Source organism: Crocodylus siamensis, chromosome 9 (genome assembly GCF_052110815.1).
Source record: "Crocodylus siamensis isolate JL-2025a chromosome 9, ASM5211081v1, whole genome shotgun sequence".
In the NCBI taxonomy this organism is placed as follows: domain Eukaryota; kingdom Metazoa; phylum Chordata; order Crocodylia; family Crocodylidae; genus Crocodylus; species Crocodylus siamensis.
Genome location: NC_143403.1, coordinates 73,032,404 through 73,060,331, shown reverse-complemented (window position 1 = coordinate 73,060,331; position 27,928 = coordinate 73,032,404). Strand labels below are relative to the sequence as shown.

The window sequence follows — 27,928 nt, the reverse complement described above, 5'->3', positions numbered from 1 at the left end:
GGAGCCAGTATCTTTGCCCAATAAACCGTGTTGGTGCATCCATCAGCAGTGTATGGAAATGTATTCCCCCCCCCCCACTTCCCATTCTCAAAAAAGATACCGTCTCGAAAGGAAAAGAAAGGTGAAATCAAGAGATGTCGCCATATGGGGGTGACTGTGAGTGTTGCTCCGTAGTTAAAGCAACTCCAACTGTTACTGCTCGCTGTCATTGCTTTCTGAATCAATCACCGTGCAATCAGCCATCTGCAGCAGGCACGGTGTGACTCTGAGTTGGACCCGCGGTTGCTTTTGTCATCTCTCATTACCCCGACAGCTCCTAAGGTGTTGCCCTCCGCTGTCCGCGTCCGCTGGGTGATGTTGCTCTGGAAAAGGCGTTGACAGTAAGGCCTGGTGACATGCTGCCCGAAGCTGCCTGGAGCAGGCAGGAGCTGCTCGTGTCTGTCTCCTCCTCTCCATTAAACGGTGGCAAGAAGCCAGGGCAGCTCGGGAGAGTCCCAGCCGGGAAGGCATCCCGTCAGCACACGGGACAGACGTCCCTGCCCATACGGCACCTCGCTCCGTGCGTCCCTCTCCTCCAACTGGGAGGGAAAACGTCCATTTTGACGAGGCAATTGATAGGCAAGGGGAAATTTGAGCCACTGCCATGACAGCCCCAGTAGAGACCCAAGCATCCCCTCCTGCACCAGCTCCGAACGACGGCTGCATCCTCCCCGGGCAGGGCGGCACGGCGCAGCTCTCCACGAATCCTCCACGTGCTCCTGCTCTCCTGAGCTTCGACAGACCCCTCGAATCCAGGGGAGACGGTAGCCGCTCTGGAAAAAACTGGGTTTACATCCCCCTGGCTCTGGCTTTAACCATCCCGGCCTCTCGGGGCCGTTCCCTGCTGAACAAATCCAAAACAACCTATCCCCAGGGCAGTTTCAGACTGGATGATAAACCTTTTCATCCAAAAAAATCCTGACCCATTCTAGCCGATAGCAAAACCCCATGGCCTTTCTCCCTCTTCAATTCAGAGGCTAGGCAAAACTTTGAATGCTTTGTCCAAAAAAAATAGAAGACAAAAAAGAAAAGGAAAGACACCAGTTTGTTCAAAAAAAGCGGGGCTGATAAAAACAGCAGCAGCAGCATTTTCCCTGGTTCTCGCTGCCTGTCTGCTCTATCTGGTCCCTTTAATACCAGCACTGAGATGCTGCTTAGACACAGCATCTGCAGCTGCAATATTCATCTGGCCCCGAACTCATCCTAAGGGTGGATTTGCCTTCCTGTTTGCAGCCCACACGTCTCTCCTTAGACATATGCATTGTATCTGTGTGGACACCGTACCCCAACACAGCTAATGCTGCCCGTGAGAAGAGAGCAGCAAGGCCACGGGCCACGTAAAGGCTTTAAGTTTCCCCTCTCTTCTCATACAGGGCCCTTTCACTCTGCTCACTGCCCTGCCAGGGGGGGTCAAAAATAAGCCTGGGCTGGAAGATCCCATTTTTTATTAGCATCTCCGCGCCCGTGACATTGAGAAATATCCATCTGGCCTACTTAGTCCTGCGGCGTGTTTCTCTGGTGTATGGGTTGGTCATAGTAGGTCTCACTTAGGGATCTGAATAGAAGAGACCTTTCCATCGGCATTCATCCATGCACACCTCCTTCCCTCGCCTAGTCCCCCTCCTTGTCCACACTACTTTCACACCAAGCACCTGAAGGCTGGTGTCATGGGCAAAAGCTGTCCCCGGTGAAGCCCAGCGTGACGAAAGGTCAGCAGGCGAAAGACCTCACCTGTGAATCTATCGCTTCATTCGAGAAGAGTTGCTGAGAGTCACTTGAGAATAACTCGGTGCAAACCAATTAGCACCGAGCGCTTACATAACTAATGCCAAACCCTCTGAGGTAGAGAGATCATCATCTCCCAACTGATGGCATGAACACCGCTGTCCCATGAACTTAACCATTTGCCACTTCTCCGTGTACCACTGCCGCTGCTCGCGGTGTCACGACTTGCAACAGGAGCCCTATATTTGGAGAATTCACCCTGCACTTCCCAACGGGACACTACAGGCAATAACAACACACTGAAGACAAAGGTGTGACCACACTGGGAACGCTGAACCAATATGGAGGCAGCTGCAGAAAATTTGGAATAATTTTTTTTAAGTATTCCAGTTTCTCACTATTTATCCGAATAAAACATCGCATTTGGTTCAGATTCACTGGTGGGTCATTTTTGCTCCACCGGATGCAACCGCTTGTGCTTAAGAGAGCACAGAACAATTGCAAGCAATAAAGCAGCAGCAGCTAGCAACCTGCATTTCAACGACATGCCAGTGCTGGGAAGGGTCAAGTGAAGGGTATGGCTGAGGAAGAGCTGAAGACGGAGATGATGAGATTTCTATATAACACCGCAAACGCAAGAGGCAGAAGTTCGGCTTTCCAGAGGGAGCCCTGTCCCTTCCCTGTGAAAACGACTCCAGATTTAATAGCATCCTGCTGTCTGCTGCTAGTTGACAAGTTTTAGGACATGCCAGATCAGAAATGCAGAAGGCTTGGGGGGTGGTTTCAAGCAGTAAATGGTTCTGTGCTCATTCCTGCAATCCCCTCAGGCCCTCGTAGAGCTGTTTTGTCTCGGTCCTTTAACTCGGCGCATGCTGTGGCAAGGTCTGCAGACGGAAAGGTGCTGCTGCGCATCACCTGCAGAGCAAGTTATCTAGTAATCCATTGGGAGCCCGTGCCATCTGTCACCAGCGTGAGTTTTTGAGCACAAATAAGTTCGAGAAGTCTCTTACCTCAGGCTCTGGGCGCCGCGGCTGCCTACGGACTGTCTCGACAGACTTCCCGCCACACTGGTGCTCGTAGGCGATGACCAGCCGGCTGCTGACCCCAGCCACGATTTGATGCTTTCTCCCGGCTCCAGACTTAGGGTGGAGCCCACGCTAGACTGGGCATCCCTGCAACAGCAATGCAGTGTCACGGCAAAGGACGCTCACAACCTCCGCAAATGCAGGCAAGAAATCCGAGCCTGGCTGGAACGAGGGGGGATTTGGGAGCTTTCCTCTGACCAAACCATCTCACCTTACCACCCCAACCCCTTCGTTCACTTAAGCTGGGGAAAGCCCCGCAGGCACCTACCTCTCCTGCTGCATTTTACAATTTGTGCACCCAAGCCCCGGTGACAGCGGGGCATGGACGTGCGGGATGGAGGGGGGACGGCTGGCTCTGAGTTAGATGGGCTTTCTTGGCATAACTAGGGGATGCTTTTGCCTTGATCAAAACCAGAACCGGGAGACCTACACGTCTTTGCCACTTCAGGTGACGGACCCTGCTCTGGTCTTGCACAACATTAGCAAGTACGAACTCAGCGGCTGCTTTCAATGGACACCAAGCAAACCATTTTGGGTTTCCAGACAGGGGTGCCTTCAGCAGGCAATTTCCCAGTAGAAAGACTGCATGCTGCACGTCGCTGGCATGAAAACGCCCTCGCTAGCTCCGAATACTCGGGTCTACGACGGTGACTTTGCAACTGAAGCCGACTCCCAGGGACTGGGGTGGGCACCGGGCTTGCACCAGCGTTTCACGCTGGGTTACAGGCTTCAGTCCCTGCGAACATTTCATCACTAGAGTCCACCCCTGATGCGGTGCCAGGATGATTTCTGGTAGATTAACTTCCTCTAACAGTAAATCTAGTTTAGTATGCTTAAATCACAGCAAAGCACCAAAAAATAAATGAGGCTGTCTATCATAGGTTAATAGACAGACTATCTAGAGAAAACGGGGTAGATCAATGCCGCTGCAGTGCGTGTAAAGGCAATGCATCTGCAATCCCATCTGAAGCCAATCAAAGTGCACGGCTAATAAGAATACGGTCACTCTCCTACTGGGTATCGACATCTCAGCAAACGAGAATTTCGACAGCGGGTCATCAATAACCTACTCTGTCATCACACAAGGATTCAAATGCTTTAACCGGCCCAGCCCTCCGTAGGGTTCACTTACGTCTCTCTTCTCGAGCCGAGCGACTCCAGAGCTGTCTGGACGCTGTAATGATGGAACAAAAAGATAATCGATCGTTACACGTGGCAATGGATCGCGCCGCCTTCATGAAACCGCAGTGGAGGATCAGCTTTTGTTTGAGGAGATCAAACGCTTTTTTGGATTAATCACAACACAGCGTGAGGCTTCAATGGCTGTTACCTGCCAGACCGCAGCTTACCGGAGTTTTGTAAATGGGACAAAATAGTCCCTAAAAATCACGTGCACCACAGAAGAAACATTTGAACATCCCTTCCCCTGCCCCCCCCCCCCCCCCCCATACAGGCTACCTCTGTTGCACAGCAGAGCCTCCCACGCCCACCGACAGCGATGGGAGCTGCGGGGCTCCCACCCCAGGTGCGTGGGGATCTCATCTGTGCTAACTCACGGGCTTTCAACTTTTTTAGACTCAGTACACACAAAGCGCCCCTCAGAAGATGCCAGCTCTCAGCTGTCACTTGTTTCTTGACCACGGAAAAAGAGTAGAGCAATTCCTCTATTGCAAATGGCTCAGAAAGGCCACAACATGTCGGAACGAGTCCTCTTTGACATCTCCGGGCTCACCTTGCAAATCATGTGCTGGGGTGAAGACACCTAACCGTGCCAATATTGTGGGAGCTTTAAAAGGATCTTGCGGCACCCTGGCTGAGACCCTCTGACTTAGGAGCGAGGTGGGCTTGCTTCGGGATCCCGCGGGTCCGAGTTCAAGTCTGCAGTGGGGGGCGGGGGGTGGAGCACCAAGGGCAGGGCTAGGATTCCCACAAATGGGAGGATCGGGCCAGAAGAAATCTGATGAGGTTCAACAAGGACAAGTGCAAAGTCCTGCACTGAGGAGGGAGCGATCCCCTGCACCGGGGCAGGCGGGGGGGGACAGGCTGGGCAGCAGCTCTGCAGAAAAGGACCTGGGGGGACAGGGGCCAAGAAGCTGGACAGGAGCCGGCAGTGTGTCCTTGGGGCCAGGAAGGCGACTGGTGTCCTGGGCTGCATTGGTGGGAGCGGTGCCGGCAGATCGAGGGCAGCGATTCCTCCCCTCTGTTCAGTACTGGGGAGGCCACATCTGGAGTCTGGTGTCCAGCTGTGGCCCCCACTACAGACAGGATGTGGACACGTTGGAGAGAGTCCGGGGGGGCAGTGAAAATGGTTGTGGGCTGGGGAACAGGACTGGGGAGGAGAGGCTGAGGGAAAGGGGCTGATAGAGTCTGGAGAAGAGAAGACTGAGGTGGGAATTGATAGCAGCCTTCACAACCCTGCCGGGGGGCTGCAAAGAGGATGGAGCTGGGCTGGTCTCAGTGGGGGCAGATGACAGAAGGAGCAATGGGCTCAAGCTGCAGCAAGGGAAGTTGAGGTTTGATATTAGGAAGAACTGTCTCACAAGGAGGGTGGTGAAGGACTGGACCAGGCTCCCCAGAGAGGTGGGGGAGTCTCCATCCTTGGAGGTTTTCAAGCCCTGGCTAGACCAGGCCTTGGCTGGGATGATGTAGTTGGGGCTGGCCCTGCCTGGAGCAGGGGATTGGACTAGATGTGACCTCCTGCAGTCCCTTCAACCCTCATTTTTACGATTCTGTGATCATTAGACATTACAGGAGGTTAGCAGGGGGAGAGGAAATAACTGCAAAGAGGCCAGAACACCTCTGTTTTGACTGGAGCTGCCTAGAAAATCCCTGGTGAGATGCACTTCTCACCTTCAGTAACGTGCCAATTGCATTCAAAATCAAAGTGTTTCCTATAAAACGCTGAATTTCTGAGCTCTCACCTCCTACATTGCTCTACCCCCGATGAATACCTGGGAAAGAGCATTCTCGTTTCACATGCTGGTGTCGGGCCAGGTTTTCTTCTGTTTCCTGGTTTATACACCAATACAAACCTGCCCGTTTGTGCCGGTGCGCTCAGAGCAGCACGAGAAGCGATGGAATCGGAAACGGGAAAACTTAAGAGCTGGCAAAATAATGCTGATGACAAAGAGGAAAATCCTGGCCTCCCCAAAACTTTGTCGGGAAAAACTTCCATAATTTTTCCACCGCTTAGCTTCATGCACAGGCTCCCCTTCCTCTCCCTCCGCTTGAAACCGAACTATATTTAAAGGGCACATTTCCTCCCTGGAAGTGCAGGGGTCCGGCTATCCCCCCACGGTCACGGGGGCCGAGGACGGGAACCGCGCTCCGCAGCCGGGCCGTGCGAAGCGCAGGGCTGTGGCAAGGCAGGGGCACGGCACAGCATCGGGGACAAACTCCTCTGTGCGAGAGACCATGGATCTACTCTCGACCAAGCTAGGCACTGTATTATTTCATCTCTTCATTTGCATTTTTACATGCATTTGCTGCCAGCGCTGCTACGGGTTCCCGGTCAGGATTTCCAGGTGGCGAGATCTGACGGGCTCTGGCCCCGTTCTGCACCAGCTCTCGCCGCCCGGAAGCAACCGCAACGTACGTGCGTGTGCGAGTGGAGACGCTGACTCTAGCTGGCATTTCTGGGCCTGTCGCGGGGGGCGGGCACCGATCCGAGGAGCGAGATCGTTTGGTGACACCGTCGCTAACCTGATTAGCGCTGACACTTCCTGACAGCATAATGGTTCGGAGCAAGCTTCAGCAAGGCGAACTCCAACTGTGTTTCTGTGAGAGGATGACATGACTTGTAAGAAGAGGAGGATGGAAATGGGCTGATTTAGTTTGCAGATGAGAAGACCGAGGGGGGATTGAGTAGCAGCCTTCACCTCCCTGCTGGGGGGCTGCAAAGAGGATGGAGCTGGGCTGGCCTCAGATGCCAGGACAAGGAGCAATGGGCTCAGGCTGCAGCAAGGGAGGTTGAGGTTGGATATTAGGAAAAACTCTCTCACAAGAAGGATAGTAAAACACTGGACCAGGTGAGGGGGTGGCATCTCCATCCTTGCAGGGGTTGAAGACCAGCTAGACAAAGCCTTGTCCAGGACGATGTAGTTGAGGCTGGTCCTGCTTGGAGCAGGAGGTTGGACTAGATGTGACCCCCCGACATCCCTTCCCACCCTCATCGTCTCCGACTGTGACTCCTGCCCCGGCAGCGTGCTGGTCCTGCCGTACAGGTCCAGGAGAAAGCGTCCCAAAACAGAGGCAGCCCCTAACCTCGTCCTTCCCAACCAAGCTGGGGGCTGGACTCGCCTCGCGCTCCTGAAGGACATCGTGTGCCAGGAGCAAACCGTACGGGGATCCTTGTGACTGGACTATTTTCATCGCGGCATCGTGTGCTTGTTTTAAACCCCCGCACTCAGCAGAGTTCCCCGCACAACCTTTATTTCGGTGAAAGAGTTCATTAAAAAAAGGGGGTCATTTGTCAGTGCAGATCCACGCGGCTCAAAACAGCCGAATCAGCTCTAGGAGAAAATGCTCCTCTTAGAGACGGATCTCAGCCCCGTGCCAGGAGCCCAGAGGGGTCCGTCGCAGTCACCCCACGTGGCAGAAACGACCCCCGGGGCTGGAGCGAGACGCCAGCACCAGGGAGCATTTCATTTGGCAAGAGGGATGCAGCCCTTCTCGGGCCTGAACGGAAAGCTCAGTTATGGAGGCCCCCCTGCCCTAACCAAGCACCGGCTTCTCCCACGAAAATCAAGTTTCCTAGAAAACAGATTTCCGGTGCAAATCTCAGCAGCGCCGAGACGCACGCCGCCTGGCCCAGCACAACGACACCGGTGCATCCGCGCTCGTGCCAAGGCGCGTTTGTTGTCCGCCTACCTCTCCACGTCGCTCTCGTCGCTGGACTGCACCTCCTCCAGGGCCACCTGCAGATCCGCGATGCGCCGGATGGACGTCTCCAGGTCCGCTTGCAAAGTCTGCCGCACGGCCGAGAGCTCGTCCACTTGCTTCTCCTGGACAAACACAGCGCGCGATTAGAGAGCTACGGCCTTCTCGCCAGGCACCCGGCCGCGCGAGCCGGCAGCTACCGAAGTGGCGCTCGGGCTGTGGGGGTGAAGGAACGAGTGGTACCCCCGGCTCCCAGGTGGGTGCCCGAGCTGACACTGGAGATCTGTGGCAGTGCCCAGACCGCCTTCTTCCAAGAGCAGAGGTGACCCTAAACCCCGGGAGAAAAACGCCACCACCCCAGACACGTTCCTATTCACAGCAAAATGCCGCCGGCTTCCGACCCCGGCGTCTCACCTGATGTTATTCCTACTTGGTTGGCCAGCAAGACTTGTGTCCTACAGAATAAAGCATGGCGGGGACTCTCCACCCAGCGAGTGCGGCCCAGGGAGGCATCGGTATCACATCTGCTCCGCAGCACCGTGGCCCCGGGGCAGGCTCCTTGTGCTCCCCGCTTTGACCCCCTTGACCTCCACTCTGCTACCGCGGGAAGGAAGGAGGGCGGGGAGCACCGCGAGCTTCGCGCCCCGGCTTGGAGATGCCGTCGTGTACCCCGGGGAGGCCCGAGGGAGGGAGGAGGCTGCTGGTGCACGAGGCTGATCTGAGAGTGCAAGGACAGAGCAAGCCCTTCCGCACGCCCCGCTTATCCGCCTGCACAACGGGCTACCCCCTGCTCCCCGACGAAGCACCTTCCAGAAACACACTTTATTTAAAAGACAATCCTACAGAAAGGGGGAATGGGGGGACCCATCCAACTTCCCAGACTCCATTTTTCATCCTCCGCATCAGCCACGAGCCATGGATGAGATTTTCGCATCGTGACAGCAACGGCGGCCGCCCGAGTTGGCAGTCGCCACGCGGGGATTTTCGTCTTTTGTCTTAACGTCGCGGTTTTAATTTGGTCTCGAGTCTCTTCGCGAGCCCGGCGAGCAAGGGACCCGGCAGACGGTTTGTCTAACCCGGCACGTGACGGAGAGAAAGCACGCTGCAAATTTAACTTGATTGAAGCTGCCAGCTGTAAAATTGCCATCTCTGTGGTGACAAGGTGAGAGATGATTTGTAGTGCAGGCAGCGACAGGCCCAGGCGCAGGAGCCAGCAGCCTGTCAGAGTAAATAATGAAAGCCCTGGTATCACAGGGCAAGCAGGCCTTGGGGGAGCTGCATCTCACTTCATAAAAACATTCAAGGAACCGCCGGGCGCGGCGCAGAATCCCAATCGCTCCGGGAGCGCGCCGATACGGACGGCAACTTTTAGCAATGCCCAAATCTCCCTCCCATCCAGGGCTTTCAGGCTTGTTAAGTCCTTCCCTCGGAGAGACCAAATATTATGAGGTCTCTATGAAAAAGAAAGCTCATAAAGAAATCTATCTATAAAGAAATCTCATGAAGTGAGACAAGCGCACCGAGGAGGGAGCAATCCCCTGTGCCGGGGCAGGCTGGGCTGGCGGGCTCGGCAGCTGCTCTGCAGAAAAGGACCTGGGGGGCAGAGACGAGAGGATGGGGATGAATTAACTGTGTGGCCTCTTTGCCAAGAAGGCGAACGGCATCCTGGGCTGCACTGCCGGCAGGTCGAGGGCAGCGATTCTCCCCCTCCATTCGGCACTGGGGAGGCCACATCTGGAGTCCAGTGTCCAGCTGTGGCCCCCACTACAGAAAGGATGTGGACACATTGGAGAGAGTCCAGCAAAGGGCAATGGAAACGGTTTGGGGGGCTGGGGGACAGGACTGGGGAGGAGAGGCTGAGGGAAATGGGCTGATTGAGTCTGCAGAAGGGAAGACCGAGGGGGGTTGAACAGCAGCCTCCACCTCCCTGCACGGGGGCTGCAAAGAGGATGGTGCTGGGCTGGTCTCAGTGGGGGCAGACGGCAGAAGGAGCAGTGGGCTCAGGCTGCCGCAAGGGAAGTTGAGGCTGGATATCAGGAAAAACTCTCTCGCGAGGAGGGTGCTGCAGCACCGGGACAGGCTCCCCAGGGAGGGGGTGCAGTCTCCATCCTTGGAGGTTTTGAAGATCCGGCTGCACAAAGCCTTGGCTGGGATGATGCTGTCGGGGCTGGTCCTGCTTGGAGCAGGGGTTGGACTGGATGTGACCTCCTGAGGTCCCTTCGCATCCTCGCTGCCTCTGAACGGGCCCCTGTGCTGGTGGACTGGCTAATGCTGATCACACCCTTTCCCTGGAGGTCAGCTGGCTGGGAAACACTCTCCAAGACGCGGCTCCCCGAGACCCTCTGGCCACCTCAGTGCTGTATGGGCTATAGCTCACCCTCTAGCAGGCACCAAATAACTGGCCTGGGAGATGCAGCTGAGCGAGGAAAGCCAGATGCTCTAACACTTGCGAAACCAGGAGGGAGAGCGCTCCAAGCCTTAGATAACAAGCCTGCAATCCACTATTAGCAAATATAAAATCAGTAAGTAAAACAACCCATAGCTAAAACCCCGCACACTGATAACAGCCCCTGCTGCAGCATCCCTCAGCTCCAGAAATGCAGTTTGCTGGCGGCATTCGCTTTCTTCCCCCATCTTCTATTATTATTATTATTATTATCCGTACACTCAGCCTGGCAAGCACACGTGCCTCTTGCCACGCCGCGACGGAGCCGCTTCGTGGTACCTGGGAATTCAGCGGCTTGCGTTCTCCATCTGGCGACACGAAGGCCTCCGAGCATTTCCTATCTCTGCAATATTAACTCACACGGCAATCTCAGCTGCTCGCCGATAAAGCCCCAGCATCTCCTTGGGCGTGCGGGGGGAGGCTTGTTTCTCACGGTGCTCACAGGCTGTTACGAGTTTCTATCAAACTTCAAGGCTGCTATTTTCCAAGCTGCCTCCAAGGCTTTCAGATGCCCTTCTCTCACTACAGACCCACGCCGTGACAGAGGCCCATCTCCGATGAAAGAATAACGGGCACCTGAGGCCCCGGGCAGGCTGGAAAGTCGCAGCCTGAAATTGTTGAGAAAAACAGACCCCGTGCAGCCAAACGCACCCTGCAGCCAACACCAGAGGACCTTGGGATGAGCGTGATGAGCTTTCAGGGGCGGCTCGGAGATGGGGGCACCTAACAGAAGAAGCGTGGCTGGAGAGGTCACCCACAGACACCTTTTCTGGAGGGCTGACCAGCACCATCCCCTCCGTCAGGAGTAGGGGCCCTTCTCTCTCCCCACCCGGTTTGCAAGCTGCACGTGGAAGCAATCCCGTGTCTCCTTCGCCCTGCCCTGTACGGGCCCGATAGGACCAGGGCAAAGTCTTGTCCAGGAACTGACACCTTTGAGCCAGCTCCGGGACAGCGTTGACCATGCAGTTTTAGTAATAGACTGGATTTGTACAGGATGGTTTGGGTAGGGAGGGGGGCTGCATTAAGTGCAACCTCCAAAAGACCCTCCCAGCCCCACTTCTCTATGACTCTACTCTTCCCCCGCAACACCAGATATCACAACAAGTAACGTGCATGTGCAAAGAGCCCCGGGACCCTCTGGCCACCCTAGTGCAAAGTCATTAATAATCGTTTTATGGGGGGGAGGTTACTAGTGTGCATTCGATGCATCGTATTGCACCAATCCCATGCACTCCATGCATGGTATTGAGCAGATGGCTCAGTGTATTATAGTGGCCAAGTAATGGGGCTATAAGCAAACCCGAGATCCTCTGCCCAGATTCTGGCCAAAGTAGTTATTTCAAGGTGAGCCTAAAAATAGAGATTTCCAAATGAGAGATGACAGTGCTTAATAACGCCGTTGTTCCCAGAATAGACTCTGCAGTCCAGAAGCCATTGACTTATTACCATTGTCATTATTAGAAGTGCTGGAAGCGATCAAATCCTGAGGAAATTTCCATTCAAATGCACAAGGTAATTTGTGCCAGCTCTTCATAAGATGGCAGGTGATTTGCCTGGCCCTGAAAACACAGACTAGCATTGAAAGTATACGTCCTGGGTTTTACAGGCAGGGACATGACCAGCGACAGCCGCTCGTAGCTGCGGAGCCGTCCATGCTACAAGTGCTAAGATGCGCAGTTTGCAAAGGAGCTGTAAAATGATCTGGGCTCACGAGCTTTGCTTAGAGAAAAGCTCCAGCAGCGACAGACGTGGAAAGCGTCCCTCTGAGGCTGCGGCTCGGGACCTATCTGTGGACTCTCCTATTAGCAGGAGCCTGCGATCTCAGCTGCTACCAACGTAATTTGTGCTGGCAACAACTGTACCGACTTTGCCCTTTCTACTCAAACTCAAGCACAGCATACATCTGTACCACCCGATTGTCTCCAGGAAGGAAATAATTACATCAATATAATTAAATTTCAAATGGAAAAAAAAAATCCTTTTCACACAAACTGACAAAAAACTGCCCAACATCAGACCGCTATCATTCGGGCGAGCTATTAGAAAAGACACCTTCGACACATGTTGTTTCAATTTAAATGTAAATGCAAGCAGCTTTTTCCTTTTTAATATGCTAACTGGTATGAATGCAAAACTATGCCTTGAGAATGGACCACGGGCCGTTTTGGATGCCATCTTTCCTCGGAGAGGCAAAAAAAGACGCTGGGAAACACGTTCGCTGCCAACTGCCCAGAGCGCTCGCACGTATTGTTTGGTCTTTAAAGGGGGGGAAGCCTAATATTTCTTGCAGCAAGAAAGCTGGCAGGAGAGGAGGTCTCTGTGCCCCGTTTAGCAGTCGGCGAGCTGTCTGGGATTCGTGGCCACTTGCAGGAATAGACCCGAGCCGTGGCTGGACTGCCCTGCCCCTACCCAGACGCAAAGGGACTCGCATCAGGAGCAGGGAGCCCCGGGGCCCTCCCGTGTCCCCTTCACATCAAGAGCAGCCTGGAGCAGCTCTCAGAAGCGTCAGGCCTGAGAGGGATGGAGGGGAAATGGCATAGAAACCTCTGAGCCCCCTGCAAGCCCCACCATGGGTCCTCCCAGGCTAGATCCATTGCCCCCAGAGCCGGAATCCCCTGGATCCCACTGGCGGAGACATGCAAAAGGTTTGTGGACAGGAGCTCATGGCAATCCCAAGTCCGTAGATCCAGCACTGAGCGGGACAGAGGTCAAAAAGGGAGGCGCTACAATACGGGGTGAAGTGCACGCACGGGGTGCAGTGCAGTGGCTCTCCCAGCCCAGGGGGCTCGATCTTCATCCTACCCCCCAACCAGGCATCGCACTGCCTCCCTCTGCCCCGTGAGCACTGCACAAGGGGACGTGGCCCCTCTACCCCGCGGCTCTCCCGGCGCGGCACCCATCGCTCCTCAGTGGTTCCTGCACAACCCAGTGCTGCTGTCTCCAGCCCATTTCCTCCCAGCTGTGATGGGGGGTTTCTCTGCCTGGCTCCTTCCCTCCCCACCCGTCCAGCCCATTTGGAGCCACCTCCTGAGCTGCAATCAGCCTTAATTTGCTGTGCACAATGTGGGAGAAATCGTGTGTGAAACTTAAAGAAAGGCTGCCGGGGCCTGAAGCGAGGCAGCACAGCAGAGACAGAGCTCCAGAGATAAAAGGCAACCGGCAAGTCATTTTGTCTCTGTTATTCAGCATTAACGTCCCATTATTAGGGCTCTCGTGCTCAAGCGCGCCTGGCGCGGAGCAGAAAGGCCGTGTTACCGATCCGGCTGGGCATCCTGACTCCTGGCTCCGTGCGCTGAAATCCCTGCGGCTGCGCTGATGAATGGGTTGAGGCTGCATCCCTGCCACCGCAAACAGCCCTTTCTAGCTGAACAGAGAGACCAAGGCCACCTGCAGCCCCGGGTTCGATGAGGACGGGGAATCAGGAAATACATTTTTCCCTATCTTTTCCAAGATATTTTGCGTCGGGGGTGGTTGCCCTCGACACCGTCCACCCAAAAAACACGAGGCCACCGCATCCTACACCTACGAAGCACCGCTCCTAGCCCTAGGAATGATCTGGCTGGAGGGTAAGTCCATGCAACCCTCCACCTTAAAGCGAGAGGGGGGAGAGCTCCCATGTCAACCCCAGGGCGAGTGCATTTTAAAATGCCAAGCTGAGTGGGGAACCTCAGACCAGCGAGAAGTGAATCTGGTTAACCAATTAGCCGCCCAGGCTGCCCGAGTGATCTGCAGAGGCTTGCTCCGCCGGTCATTCACCCAGCATCGCGCCGGGAATCCCAGTCAGCTGCCCTCCTTGACAGAGGCATCCGGGAAAGGAAAAGACCATTTGCTCCGCTGACTTTCACCAAGTTGCCGCACGCAAAGAAATAACTCGGGCAGCTCTTGGGCCGGAAGGATACTCGCGCGGGGATTGTTATTCCCACAGACTCCTGCATCCATTTGCCAGGCCTGCCCTTGAAAATGCTCTCACCTGCTCACACTGTCAGACATGGGAGCAAAGATGATCGCTTTTCCTGCAGTTGCCGATACTGCGCCGTAAAGCCTTCAAGAGCCCAGACGCTACTGAAACCAGACAGCAGCGATTCCCAAGTCAGCCATCACGCAGTAGTGATAAATCAGGAGACTAACGAGTCTCTGCTTTTCATTTGTTTTGCTAGTAAATCAGCGGATTTTGCATTTGGCAACTCCTCAGAGCTTTGTGGCCCGTTTCCCAGAGGGCTGAAGACTAGCTGGACCGCCGCGGGGTCCCTCCTCCCTCCCGGGAAAGGGCGACCACTCGGAGCGAGCTCCTCGGTGCTGGGAACGACCGGCTGACTTGACAAGGGCCACCGGGGCCCCCGGGAGCAGGAAAGATTGCCGATCCTGAGAAGGGATTTGGGGAGTGCGAGATGACTGAGGTCATGGAGGAAGTCGAAACCAGCCTATATGGAAGGGTTTTTTGGTGGGGAGGGGCCACTGTAGGAAGGATGTGGCCAAGCTGGAAAGAGTCCAGCAGAGAGCTACGAAAACGGTCCATGGGCTGGAGCCCAGGACCGGTGAGGAGAGGCCGAGGGACCTGAGCTGACTGAGTGTGCAGAAGAGAAGACCGAGGGGGTTGAACAGCAGCCTCCACCTCCCTGCCGGGGGCCGCAAAGAGGACGGAGCTGGGCTGGTCTCAGTGGGGGCAGATGGCAGAAGGAGCAATGGGCTCAAGCTGCAGCTAGGGAAGTTGAGGTTGGATATCAGGGCAACCGTTCTCACCAGGAGGGCGGTGAAGCACTGGAACGGGTTACCCAGGGAGGTGGTGCAGTCTCCATCCTCGGAGGTTTTGAAGGCCCGGCTCGACAAAGCCGTGGCTGGGATGATCTGCTGGGGATGCTCCTGCTTGGAGCTGGGTGACCTCCTCGGCCCCTCCCAACCCTCGTTGTCTCCGATTTTATGATGAGGAAGAAGAGGGGAACGTGCTGCAAGCATAGCTAGCACGGATGGTGGAGAAGAGGGAGGCCAGGCCTCTCCTCTGGTGGCGCGAACTCACCCACAGGACGGTGGTCCAAGGGCAACTTCTGCTAAAAGGGATTCAGGCAACATGCCATGTTTGCCGCCTTTCTAATGTGCCACCTCCTGCTTGTACTAATATGTGCAGCTGCCCTGTAATTATTTAATCACCAGGCACTCAGGAAAGAAAAGATCTGCCAGTTGCACAGAGCAGAAATCACCCTGATCATTACAGTCATCCCTCCTGAAACATTTCTCATGTGATATATTTATTATCTGTTTATGCAAAGAGTTCCAAATTAGATTTTCCTATAGCATATGTGGGAGGATAAATTGCCTTAATGTACTGCACTGTCAAGAAAAAAAGTACAGTACTGTACAGTCAATAGTTCAAAAGCATTTATTTTAGAAAGTGGTGGTTAACATTACCTGACTTGAAACACAAATTAAACTCTCTGGCAAGATAACAGTGACGAGCATTCACTCTGCCGTTGTCACGGTATAACAAAAAAATATATTATCTTGTGTAGGAAAAGACAATTTGCTGCAGTGATGAAACCTTGCCTGGAAAAATCCATGCTAAAAATTTTGCAATTCACTCTGGTCTGGTAGGTCTGGTAGCTGAAAATTTCCAGCCTGGACATTTTTCACAAAAGATTTCACAAGAGACTATTTACCGCTGATCTAATTAAATGTTAGAAAGACTCTGGCGATGGATGTTATCAGCGCAGCAAGAAAGAAGAAATGCTCCTCTAATGCAATCGCCAATGCCGGGGATTTATCGAAATGGGCACGGTGACAGCACCACTTCCTTTCCTTTACCTCGTAACCCTCTTTGCACTCTCCTTATCACGCGCCCATTCGTGGTCACCGGGATCCCAGAACGAACTACCACCCGTCTTGCAGAACGGATAGGCTTGTTCCCACCGCGCTACAGAGACGCACACACTGTGCAAGGAAATACGATTTCTGTTCTGCGGACGTCCCGGGGAAAAAATGTGACGTCAGGTTCAATGCATCCCGGCTGGACGGCCCTTCAGCGTGCTGTTTAGCTTCAAAATAAATGCTCTAAGGCACGTCTGCAATCCCGCTAGAGACTCTCCTCCGTTAGGTCACAAGCAGTGAAGTAAAAGAGGTTTAGACAAGAGGAGAGTCTGTAATAGGTAATAAGCAAGCGCACGGACAACAGGGTTTGATTTTGCATGCTTATGCACTCGAAACACTTGGAAGGCCTACCAGGTCCCAGACAGGAGCTTTCTGCTGCCTGTGCTTGGAGGCGGCAGACCTTTCTGCTCTCGTTATGCCGGCATAAATGCAAAGGAGGAAGGACCGTGCCTGCACTGGTGTCACTGGGTGCGTCTACGCATGCACATTTACTGTACAGTAACTGAAATTACTGTGTGGCACGGGCACACATCTACACGTGCACACCTGTACTGCACAGTCAATATGGCGACTTGGGCATAATTTTGATACCAGAATCATGCAGGTATCAAACGCACACCTGATTAGTTACTACGTAGCAACTCACGTGTAGATGCCTTACTGCGCAGTAATACTGTGCGTGTAGATTGACTTGGGAATAACTTTAGTCCCCAGTTGGTCCACACTAATGCGCCTTCACACCTGCATGTGTAGATGCCGGCCTATTGCCACTTACCGCGCGGTAACTTTAAGCTGAAATAAATGCCCACCGAGTAAACAACCCCACCGAGACTCCAGGCTCCAGGTAAAGATGCCCATTCTCCCTTGAGCTGGGCGAGTGCACACACGCTGTTGTGTATTCTCAACCACGCTGGCACACCAATGTGCCCCCTTCACACCAGAGCAGAATCCGGCCCTGGAGCCTGTTGGGGCCCTTTATACAAATGCGAGCATGTGGCCTTTACAGCTCCCAGTCTCTTGTCTGGCAAAATACCCCACCGGGGACTGGGAAGAAGCATCCTACCCCCCTGCCTGCTCTGTCTCACTGCCTCAGCACAGGAGGACCTTGGCTTTCACACGTCTCCGAAAAAAAAGAAAAGATGGATTTACAGAACTTATTTTCTTACAGCTTCTACATCAGCTTATCTGGGCTCTCACTTATCTTCCACTGCCTCCAAGACAAAATTAAGCAAAGTGGGACTGAACTAATGTAATGCGGCTATAATGGATTTCTAGTCGGAGGCTGTGCGACTTCCACGGCGACTTCCTCGGCTCTGTCTCTTGTGTTTGTTTGCATCCTGCAATCACAACGTCACCTTCGCCAAATCTCCCCTCCACCTTAAGTGAAGCGTAATCTAATTAACACAGCTTGGGTTGCCACCATTTGAATAACTTAACAAACACCTGCAACATTCATCAATCATTATTATTCCTAATTAAGTAATTAACTTGGAGGTTTGCAGCAAGTTTGAAGTGACAACATTTCTGCAGCCCAAATCTCAGGCGAGACCAGATTAGTATCTCTTTCTAATCTTTCAGACACAGGCATTATTTGTAATTGGTATTAACAACTCTAAGTGCCAATTAATTCCTGTAGAATATATTTTCTTCAATGGCAAAACAAAACTGTACAGCTTAGATGCAATGGATCTCATTAGGCTTCAGTCGATTTTTCAGGAAGAGACTTCCCAATCATGCGATCTCATCTCTAAATGTGGCTTAGAGTGACTGACTTCATCTGATATGATCTTGGGCTATATTTAGCCGGTGCCATTAGCTCTAAAAGAAAAAAAGCAACTCCGGAAGGAACAACAGCAGAAAGGGACTCGTGCATTTGTGGCAGGCAGTTCAAAGAGCTTACTTAAACTTTGGTCGAGACCCTGTAATTTACTTTGCAGTGCAACGCTCTTAGGAGCTCAGCCATACACCTGGCTAGGAGTATAAATATCTTTATATTTCTTCTGTCAAGTACGCGGCAAATGCCGAGAAACTATTAAGCCTTGCAAATGAAAACAGTTTGTAAGCACCAGGGCTATAATGTGCTGAGCCATTCTGGATAGCACCGGGACAACACTCCTGTAATTAGGAAGGATATCTGCTGTCACGAGAACCATAAAAGGGGTTATTTACACTCTGGCTGTGACCTAAACCCCCCTCCTCCCTAGGCACGTGGGCTTTGGAAAATGCCTTTTCTCAGGCCAAGTTATTGCCAGGCTCACAGCTTCCCCTCCAGTCATGTCAGAAATATTTAGGGAATGAGGGTGAGTTTGCTCCAAAGGCCAGAGGCATTGATGCACGGCGGGACCCTTTGCACGGGGATCCGTGGGGTCTCGGCGGGGCCGTAACTGCTCCGACCCGGCTGCGGGTGCAAGCGCCCAGGGGACTGAGCTCGCTAGCGGATCCGGGGGTCGAGTACGAGTTATCCCACTGAGAAGCTGCAGTCCTTGTGCTGGTTCGGAGGCAGAGGCACTCTGCAGAGAAAGGGCACACTCTCCCCTAGGACCCTCCCAGCGCCCGCACTGCAGGGATACCCTCAGGCCTGTCCACACGGAGGTCTGGGCACATCCGAGCCAGCGCACCCGGGCACCGATAGTAGGATACCTACCCCTTGGGCTGGTCTCCACAGGCATAAGTACAGCTACTCTGTGCCAGTACGCCGGCCAGCACACCCATGTTCTCCAGCCCAGCTCATGCTGGGAAATAAACTGCGCTCGACTGCTTGGCCTTTACGGTCACGTGGAAATTCCCACTAGTGCCGCTGGCCTCTTTGCACCGCAAGCGGCACCGACTCGGGCACGTTTCTTGGTCTCGCTTGAAAGGCAAGTGGCCTGAAATACTTTGGCAAGGGACATTATTAAAGGCACCCACAGGCCCCTCTACGGCACTGCTGCAGCGTGCTTCCAACAGAGCAGTAAATCTCCCCGGGGTACTCGATAGCTTCCCTGGTAGCACGAGCAAGTACAATGCAGACTGAAGAAGCCAGTCCAGCGCGGAAGGACCAGCCAGGTTTGCACTGTGAATTCAGCCACTGCCGGACAGACGGACCGTCTGCCAAACCTGCGGCGGCCAAGACCGGCGACGGATGCTTGCACCTGACAGATGGCTGCCGGGACACAAAAGCAGGCCTGGGCAGGGAGACCTCTCTCCTGGAGCAGGACACCCAGAGAAGCATCGCTAGCTCCCATGGAGGAACGGACCTCAGCGGGGGACCCACCCCAGCCATTTCACGGGGGAAAGAAACCCTCGCGATGGGCTTAGTCTGTGGAGCGCCCACCCAGACGTCCCTGCATCGCGGCACCAACTCACAGGCTCCGGGCTTTATTTTAACTCTGTTTCTCTGCCCTCCCTGCCATAATCCACTTCTGCCTATGCACAGGAAGGACCGGTCACCGGGCCAATTTTATCCACCCCCGGGGAGCTCGGCACAGCACGCGAGAGGAGAAGAGCAGCAAGCATCTCCGAGCCTGCCTTACACAGGCAGGTCTTTCCTGGCGCGGAGACACCGGGACGCTCTTCGCATGCAGTGAAAGCAAAGAGCACAAGAGCTGGAAAGGCTGGTCTGGTCGCTCCCTCCCCAAGGAAGCCCGAGCTGCTGGCCCCAAGCTGAGACACGGTCGGACACGGCGATGCGAGCGACGGGATGCGCTTTCTCCGCAGCGAGATACAAGCCGCTGCCAGCCTCAGGATTAGACCTGCCATCCTCCCGCACATCTTCTTGGAAAACCCTGTCTTTCGAAAGACAGTCTCTTTCAACCGTTTCCCTCATTCATTCGCTGGAACGTGCGTCTTTTGGGAATTATTTGTTTCTCTCTCTTTTTTTTTCTTTTATTTGGTGGGTGCAGACTTGGGCCAGCGTAATGTTAAGTGAATAATTGATGCGGTATTTATAATTGATGTCAGATTTAGCCGGAGCAGAGCCATAAGTGGTGGGCTATTAACTATTGATGCTCTCGCCCAGCGACTTGAGAAGCGCGGCCAGGCTCCGAGATCACAGCAATAGTGCCATGTTTTATTTAAGTGTTATTAAAAGCGCACACGGTCCAGAGGAGAGCCTTGGCTTTCAGAAAATGTTCACGCTGCTGTGATATACCCTCTGGGTCTCGATGAAACCATGTCAGCCCTCACTCACAGCAGTCACTGGTTTCTAACATACTTACTGGGAAGGGGACTTCATCCACCCCACTCCACACCCCAGCCCTACCTCCACCCATGGGGAGAAATTATTTCCAGCTCTATCCACACAGGCCTGATCTCACGGCAAAGCACTTCTCCTTAACTGCTTCCCATGAGGCTTGCACGTGGGCTTCGGCGGGTGCAGGTAACCCCGCAACACCTTTGGATCAATCCGAAACAACCTCAATATCGATAGCATTTCTTTGTGCTTTTAGTATTTCCACGTGCTGGTTCTGTTTTGCTGCGCAGAGCCATCCAACCCAGGGTTTCCAATGTTGCAATGAATCTGCAGCTCTTGCAGCTACTAGTTGCCTCCGTCTCATTTGGTTCCAGGAAGCAGTGCAAGGTGAAGACCCCCCGATGCCTGCTTTTTGGTTTTGTGGTTGGAAAAGCCATCCCCCACCTCCTGACCTGGCCGAACCACACGCCCTGGGTGTTCGCAGATGAAAACGAGGAGCCAGTCAAATGTTGGGTGGGTTTCCTTTCATAGATTTGTATGAATCACAGAGCTGGAAGGGACCTCAAAAGATCGTTGAGTCCAACCCCGCTGAGCTAGGATCAAATGCAGGAATCCTGCTGAGATCAAATGACCCCAACAAGGCGCGTGGCCAGTCTCCTCTTGAAGACTTGCAAGGCTGGGGACGGCGCCACCTCCTTGGGGAGTCCACTGCAGATTCAGGCCTCCCTTTCTTTCCTGAGAGTGAACAGCTGCTTTCTGACAAGAGTTTCCCGGCCATTTCTATACCACCCGCGTACCCGTATCGCCCACGAGGCAGGGCCTTTGAGCCACACGCCACGGCTCAGATCAGACTCGCACCTTTTCCTTTGGAAAGGTCGCTGGATGCCCCAAGTTGCAACAAGCAGCGGAGGTCTAGTCGATCGCTAAACAAACACTTGCTGATCTCAGACCCCAACGCTTCGGGCCAAGAGGCGATGGGAAGCAACGCCCTGCGGAGAGCCGCAGCGGCCGCTCTGCGGGCGTCAAAACCGAAGGCGACGCGGCCGATGAGAGAAGCGCGGGCAGGCAGTGGGAGGGGGTTGGCCGTGAAATGCTGCTCACCTGCTCGAGGGCCGCGGCGAACAAGACCACGTATGAAACACGGAGCTGAAAATGGCTCGTTGTTCTGGGGGCCTATGGCCAACCTGCGGGTGCCGGGAGCTTCGAAATGATCCAATGCAACAGACAGGCCGGGGTTGGGATTTGCCCAGCCTGGGGCAGATGGCGCGCTGGCGTGGGCAGTTAGCTGGCACAGCCCAGAACAAGATCGGCTTCCTGCATCTCAGAAACCCTCGCACGATGTGCGGCTTGAATGCCTGCCTGCACCTGGATTTCCCAGCACCGCGGCACCCCCAGCCCACAAGCTGGCTCCTACCCAGAAGGGAGATGGGTCACGCCTGAGGCTGCGCCGGCAAAGGTCCAGACCCCAAAGTCTGGAATAAATCCAGTCTTGGCCCAAAGTAGCCGAGAGAAGGATCATGTCATGGGGCAATGGAGGATGGTACCACCTGCACGCAGCGACGCTGCCATTGGCATCCGAGATGGAGAGCCACCACCCGGCAGCCCCCACTCTCCCCCGCCGGCCCCTTACCAGCTCCACCCGCCTGCGACTGGCTTCCAGCTCTCGCTGCGCCAGCTCGCTCATGTCCGCCTTCATCTCCTCCATGCGCATCTGGTAGTACTTGGCGTTTTCCTTCTCCCGGGCCTCCGAATCGGCCGCCTTCTCCAGCTCCTCGCCCATCTTGATCACGCTGTCCCGCAAACGCAGCACGAGCATCTGGAAAGACAGGGAGGGTCACGCGGGGCGTGCTTGCGGCAGGGCTGGCGCTGCTCTTAGGATGCACGCAGCCCGGAGCATTTCCCTGCTCGCCCTGGAAAAAAGGCCTGGATGCCTGAAGTTTATTTGCACTTATTATCTTGTCAAACGTGACCCAGGGCATCGCTCGTGGTGGTGACAGCAGCCAGCCAGCCTTTGCCTCCCCGGAGCAGCGAATCCGAGGCACAGCCCAGCTGTGAACTCCACCATGGCTTTAAAACGACAGCTGTCTGATTTGGAGGCATAGCCGGCTGCTCTCGGACTCGGGGGCAGGCTCCAGACCCGGATCGTGCTGCAGTCAGGCTGCAGCGCACATCACTACCTACTGCCAGGAGGGCATGGGGCAGTGCTTCGGAGCCAGCCCTGCTCTGCCTGTCCCCTCACTCCTGTCTGCAGTCGAAGCCGACCCGACAAACGCATCCGATTGCCATCGCTTTGGAAGAACCGCTCCGGCCCACCCGTCGCTGCACCTGCGGTGGGTCGGGGGACACCGGCACCACCAGCACAGAGCAGCAAAAGGCTCTGCAGAGGCATCCCGAGAGATCGCAGGCGCTCGGGGGCCCAGAGCCTGTCCCGGCCACCATCGCCGCAGTGCAGTGGCAGGACCTGAAGAAGGGGGATGAAAAGTAGCCGTGCACTAACGTGGAAGCAGCCTGCTATCCCCCCTGGGCCAGGGAGAGAGGGAAGGTGCCAGGAGGCGATGCTCACTAACGACTCCCAGTTGCACCGACCTCCCAGGCGGCAGCCAGACATCTGTAGGTGCCATGGGGGGGCTGGCATTTGCGGACCCTAAGGGGTTATACTGAGAAGCACTAATGCATGCCAGGATGCTTCAAGGGGCCGTGCCTTAAGAGACCCTCTGCATCAGGACCTCCCATGATCTGGGAGCAACAGCAGCACGCTCGCACCCCCTCAACTCCATGCACCCGCGCAGCAAGCCTAGCCAGGGGCTGCTGCAACACGGGGTGCACACGTGGACGTGGGGCACGTGGTGATTTCTACGTGGGGGCACGGCTCTCACTGTGCTGGATTTGGGGCTGGGCGGCACAGCTCTGCGCTGCCTTTGGGAAGGCAAGGTGCTAAACATAATAAATTTATTGCTCTAGCACTCAGAGGCAGGAGCTGTATTTCCCTCTGTGCTTTTGCAGTGCCAAGCCTGCATTTGGCCTTCAACGCACGCAGCCGTAAAGAAGACAATTAATTGCCGCAGCATGGATTATATGGGCTTGTGAAGGCATCAGATGCCAGCAACAGAGAGGCCGAGCTAATGCTCAGCCTTCCCCTCTGCCCACAGTGGGGAGCAGCGGGTCCTTGCGCTGCAGAAGTCTGCTCTGGGGATCCTGGGAACAGGAATCAGCCCTGCTTTACACCCCGTTTCTCTACACCACGATGAACCACATGGCCTTTCCCCCACCCCAGCAGCAGCTGCATTTCAGTGACGCTGGCCAAGCCCCCTGCATGGCAGGACCATGCGTTTTCTCTACTGCAGCAGGCACTTGTCAAGGGAGGGTGGCAGGGGGCATTCAAAACAGCAGCCCTGTTTGCTGAGGACACTTTGCCCCGGGCTCGCGTAGGCAGCTAAAAAACCATGCGGCACCTCAAAGCGCTTGATCTGCACGTTCTGGAACTGCAGCTTGTTCTCCAGGTCACAGATCAGCGCCTCCTGCCGGCTGACGATGGACCGCTCGACCATCGCCTGCTCCAGGTACGCCATCCTGGCCTGAGCCACCTGCAGCTGTTTTGGAAAAGAAGGGAGGGGAGACGAGAAAGGAGGGCATTAAGGGCTTTTCAGGCTTCAAGTCTGGCGCCTCCGAACCACCCCAATGCCGCCGAGCTGCCTGTTCCCATAGGTCTCTTCTGAACTCCTCTCCGCAGCATTGCATACGCTGGGGCCTGTTAATGGCAGCACAAAAGGCACTGAAGCTAGACAGCCTTTTGACAGGCTTGCGTTTAGGGTCCCCAGTACATAGGGCTTATTGCACATTATGTTATTATACACATAGATACCCTCCATTCTGCATTATGGTGAGGGTCCTCCTGACCCTTGGGCAGGTTAGCTCCAATCCAGCCTAAGTTACTGGGACCAGTCGTGTGTTTAAACTGGAAGGCAGGCTGCACAGGACTGGCGCTGCGGCCCCGAGGAACCGTCATCAAATCATAGGAAATGAGGGTTGGGAAGGACCTCAGCGGGTCGCATCCAGTCCACCCCCTGCTCCCAGAAATGTTCAGTCGAATGTGCTGGAAGAGGCCTCCCTGCTCCGGCTCCTTGCCTTGCACAGAAGACAGCCCACAAGAAGCTGCCAAAGCAGAGAAACCAGCAGTTCAGCTCTTGAAGGGCCCGTTTTGTGCACGCTTTCGTTCTCCCGAAGGGACAAGCACGAGCAGGTCTCCCCAGGCTGCCCAGTTTCCAAGCATTGCCCTCAGAAAAGTCAATAGCAGGCCAGGCTTACAACAGATAGACAGCGGCTTTTACATCTGTCCTTGCACTACCATGCTGACGCATCCGAGCAGGGCATTATGCATAGGACGAGCACCTTGGTGTTTATATAGACAACCCCTCACGGGGGAAGACGGGTGCAAACACAACCTGCCCCAGCACACGGCACTCATAGTTTGGGGTGGTCGCTCAGGACATTGGTGAATCCCTGGGCGCAGCTCTGCACGGAAATAATGCAGAGGGCAGGAGGACCCGCATGCAATGAGAAGAGAAGGACTTACTTTCCCCTGCAGACTTTGCTTCTCTTTCTTCACTTCCTCCAGCTGCGTCTGCAGCTCTCGAATCTGAGCAATGTCCGTCGCAGACTGTGGAGACAGAAATGCCGCGGTAGGGACGAGACAAAGAACTCGGAGCAGAGCTGGAAACGCATGAGGACTTGCTGGGGCCTGTTTCTTGGCAAGGGAAAGGCACTTCTTAGTGCATCTAAGTGGCAAACTACTCCTGTTTTGGGTCCCGGTGACACTGCGCATGGAGCGTCTCCCCAGAGCATCGCGGGCTCAGCAATTTCCTAACTCACAGGTGCTTAACTCTGGCAGCGTCCAGCCGCTCCTCCTGCCCTATTTCCCGCGTAGCCACAGAGCCAGCATGCCCTGCTGATGGCTCTCCTGTGCACAGGCAAGGGCTCCTAAGTAACTTGTGTAAGCAGCTCATCCTGATCTTTCACTGAACCTCATTTGGGGAGGGAAATGGGGTTTTTTTCCAGTTAAACAGAAATTTGGTTAAGAAAAAAATTCTGTTTTCGGTGAACATTTAAGGGTCTAATTTTAAACTTTTGAAATATTTAAAAAAAAAAGGTGATCTGGATATTGAAAACAGACAACCCATGTGCTTGGAGGTGCTCCATGGGCCCTTTGGCATTTTCACCGGAGTTTGTCACAGTGGGAGAGAGCTCATTTCAGGCCTGCCCATCCCAGGGGCTGCTTTTATGGACCGATGCAGCATGCCCTGAGGTCCTGGCACATGCAACCCGATGCCTTTGATGTGATAAGGGAACTGGAGCTGCCATAACCATTATAAGCCATGATTTCAGCAGAGGAATACACTCTTGCAAACCTGACTCCAGCCACCTGCAGCTTATTGCTCTGAAGTCTTAGCCTTTCCAGCGGAGTCTGAAGCCACGATGTGCTCCAGTTACCTTTCTACCACGCTCCCTGCCGCCGGGGGCCAGGAGGGGATCCTGCACCCGCGCGCCTTGCTGCTCCATGTGTCGGGGGGTTTAAGCCTCCCCCGGAGGCAGTGGGTGCTGGCTGCAGCCCGGGCTGGGGGGGGCAATGTCCTGCTGGGACTCAAACCCAGGGTCCTGGATAGAGGTCTTGCCCCTGCACTCAAGGTCAGACCGACACTGGACTGGGGTCAGGAAGGCATTTTCCCTCCCTGGCATAGATACGATATGGACTGGGGGGCTTTGTTTTCCTCTGTAGTGGGGCCGCGGCCTCTGCTCGGGGTCTTTGGACCACCTATTAACAACTTTGTGCAGCAGCAGGACGTCGGCCGTGACGGCCTGCGCTTTCCCCGTGGCTGGGTCGGCTGTGACGGCCGGTGCCACGTCGGGGCGACTGCAGTTTTACTGAAGGGGGTTGGACAACGGATTTGGTTTGGACTGGGGGAGGGGTTGCACTACATGCCTCTGGAGGTCCCTGCCAGCCCGACCTCTCTGCAGATCTATTTGACTCCCTCTCTCACCTCCCACACCCGTGCCTGCTCATAATCATCCCCCTCTTCACCTGGGCAATCAGAGCCTTGTGCTTCGCCATGAGCTCGTTGAGATCCTCCTGGTCCTCGTCGATGCGTTTCAGGAGATCGGCTTTCTCGTGCTGCAGCTGGTATAGCTGCTCGTCGACCTGTCGCAAACAAACGGGGGCTCCGCTCGCTCACGGGTTGCTCGGCAGTGCCAATTCCCACCAGGCCCGCGGGTGGGTTTTCGCACTCGGCGGGGATCTGCTGCGGCATTCCCGCCCAGCACCTTCCCCCGTTTCCATTTACAGCCATTGCACTGATACGATGGCCAACACAGGCAGAAAGGAACGAGCGAGGGGGTTTAGCCTTTATCGCATCTCCGCAGAGCAGTTAGGATACAGTGCACAGTTGGAAAGCACTTGCGTGCCTTGATCCATCTGTTAAGGCAACGAAGGCCCTGGGGCTGCGTTCCCCGGAAAGGGAGACGATGGAAAGGAAATACAAGGCAATCAAGCCTCAGCCCTTCCCAGCAGCACCGGTTAGAGTCACACGGTGCCATGGGGAAAGGGGCCTGAACCCAGCCCCCATCCCATCCCATCCCTCCGTGCTGCTCCCCGGGCACGTACCAGGTTCTTGTTCCTGCTGATGGTCTCCAGCTCCACGTGCAGGGTCTCCAGCTCCATGGCCATCGCCTTCTGGGACGTCTGGGCCTCTGCGCATTTGGCTTCGCTCTCTTCCCACTGCCGAGAGTGGTGGGAGACAGTAATTACATCGGAGGTCTCTGGCTGCACAGAGTCGTTTAGCAGATCGCGAGTCTCCCTTTGCCGCACAGCAACATTTATTTGCGTTTTACTCCCAGAGCTTTTTCACCTATTAAAGTACGACCTTTAAAAATGGATGCTTCCCGCAAGGCCATCTGGCTTGACTGTACACTCGAAGTGGCTCCTTTCTAACGGTTACAGTGCCATGAAATAAGACTCCAGACAGAAATGCTCGCGGGTGCTTCTCTGGGAGGGAAGGCGCACCTCGGCCGTCGTTCAGGTCTCTGCAGACCTAAAAGGAAACCCTCAAAGCAAATGGCCATCTTGCTGCAGGCTGAGGCAGGCAGGCAGCCCTGCTGAAATCCTCCCGTCAGTCCTGGCAGCGGTGGAGGGAGCCAGAGCCGGGATCATTAATTTGCAAAATTATGTGAATTACATGTAATGCGTGATTAGAGCAATTCATGATTTGGAGTTTGCAAATGGGCCTTTCATGTCGCATAAATTGCATTTGCAAATACACATGGAAGATCGCATTTACAAATGCTAATTTGCTCTTGATTTTTATAGCTCAGCTATTAAACTGACAATGATCTTAAATGGGCTACCAGCATCTGGAAGATGTAACACCACGCTAAAATCTTCCGAGAGCTCGCTGCGGTGGAGCGCGGGGGCACAACCGGCTCTAGGACACCCAGCGTCAACTCCAGCCTCACAGACCCCCCCTTTTTTTTTTAAACTCTCACTGCTTATTTTCATGAGCTACATGTTCCAGCTCAGGCTACTGCCTCCTCTCCAGGCCGTACCCCAGTCCTCGCCGGACGAGAGCGCGTCTGCATCGAGGGTGGGAGCTGCGAGCGACTGCACCCTCCTGGGACAGGCAGCGAGGAGATGTGCACCATCCAAACCACCCCACAGGGATCATTTCAGGGGGTGGA

At 54.7% G+C, this 27,928-nt stretch overlaps 1 protein-coding gene across 4 annotated transcripts in view; it reads right to left on the bottom strand.

The window, feature by feature from the left end:
• Nucleotides 1–27,928, bottom strand: part of MYO18B (myosin XVIIIB) — a 125,774-nt gene that overhangs the window by 15,103 nt on the left and 82,743 nt on the right. For all 4 annotated transcript variants that reach the window (XM_090063458.1, XM_090063456.1, XM_090063455.1 and 1 more), the window contains 8 exons: nucleotides 26,859–26,972; nucleotides 26,280–26,396; nucleotides 24,777–24,860; nucleotides 23,656–23,793; nucleotides 21,834–22,019; nucleotides 7,719–7,852; nucleotides 3,982–4,023; nucleotides 2,775–2,936 (listed from right to left, as the gene is read on the bottom strand). In XM_090063458.1, the coding sequence (XP_089919584.1) occupies nucleotides 2,775–2,936; nucleotides 3,982–4,023; nucleotides 7,719–7,852; nucleotides 21,834–22,019; nucleotides 23,656–23,793; nucleotides 24,777–24,860; nucleotides 26,280–26,396; nucleotides 26,859–26,972 (977 nt within the window). The remainder of the gene's footprint in view (nucleotides 1–2,774; nucleotides 2,937–3,981; nucleotides 4,024–7,718; nucleotides 7,853–21,833; nucleotides 22,020–23,655; nucleotides 23,794–24,776; nucleotides 24,861–26,279; nucleotides 26,397–26,858; nucleotides 26,973–27,928) is intronic.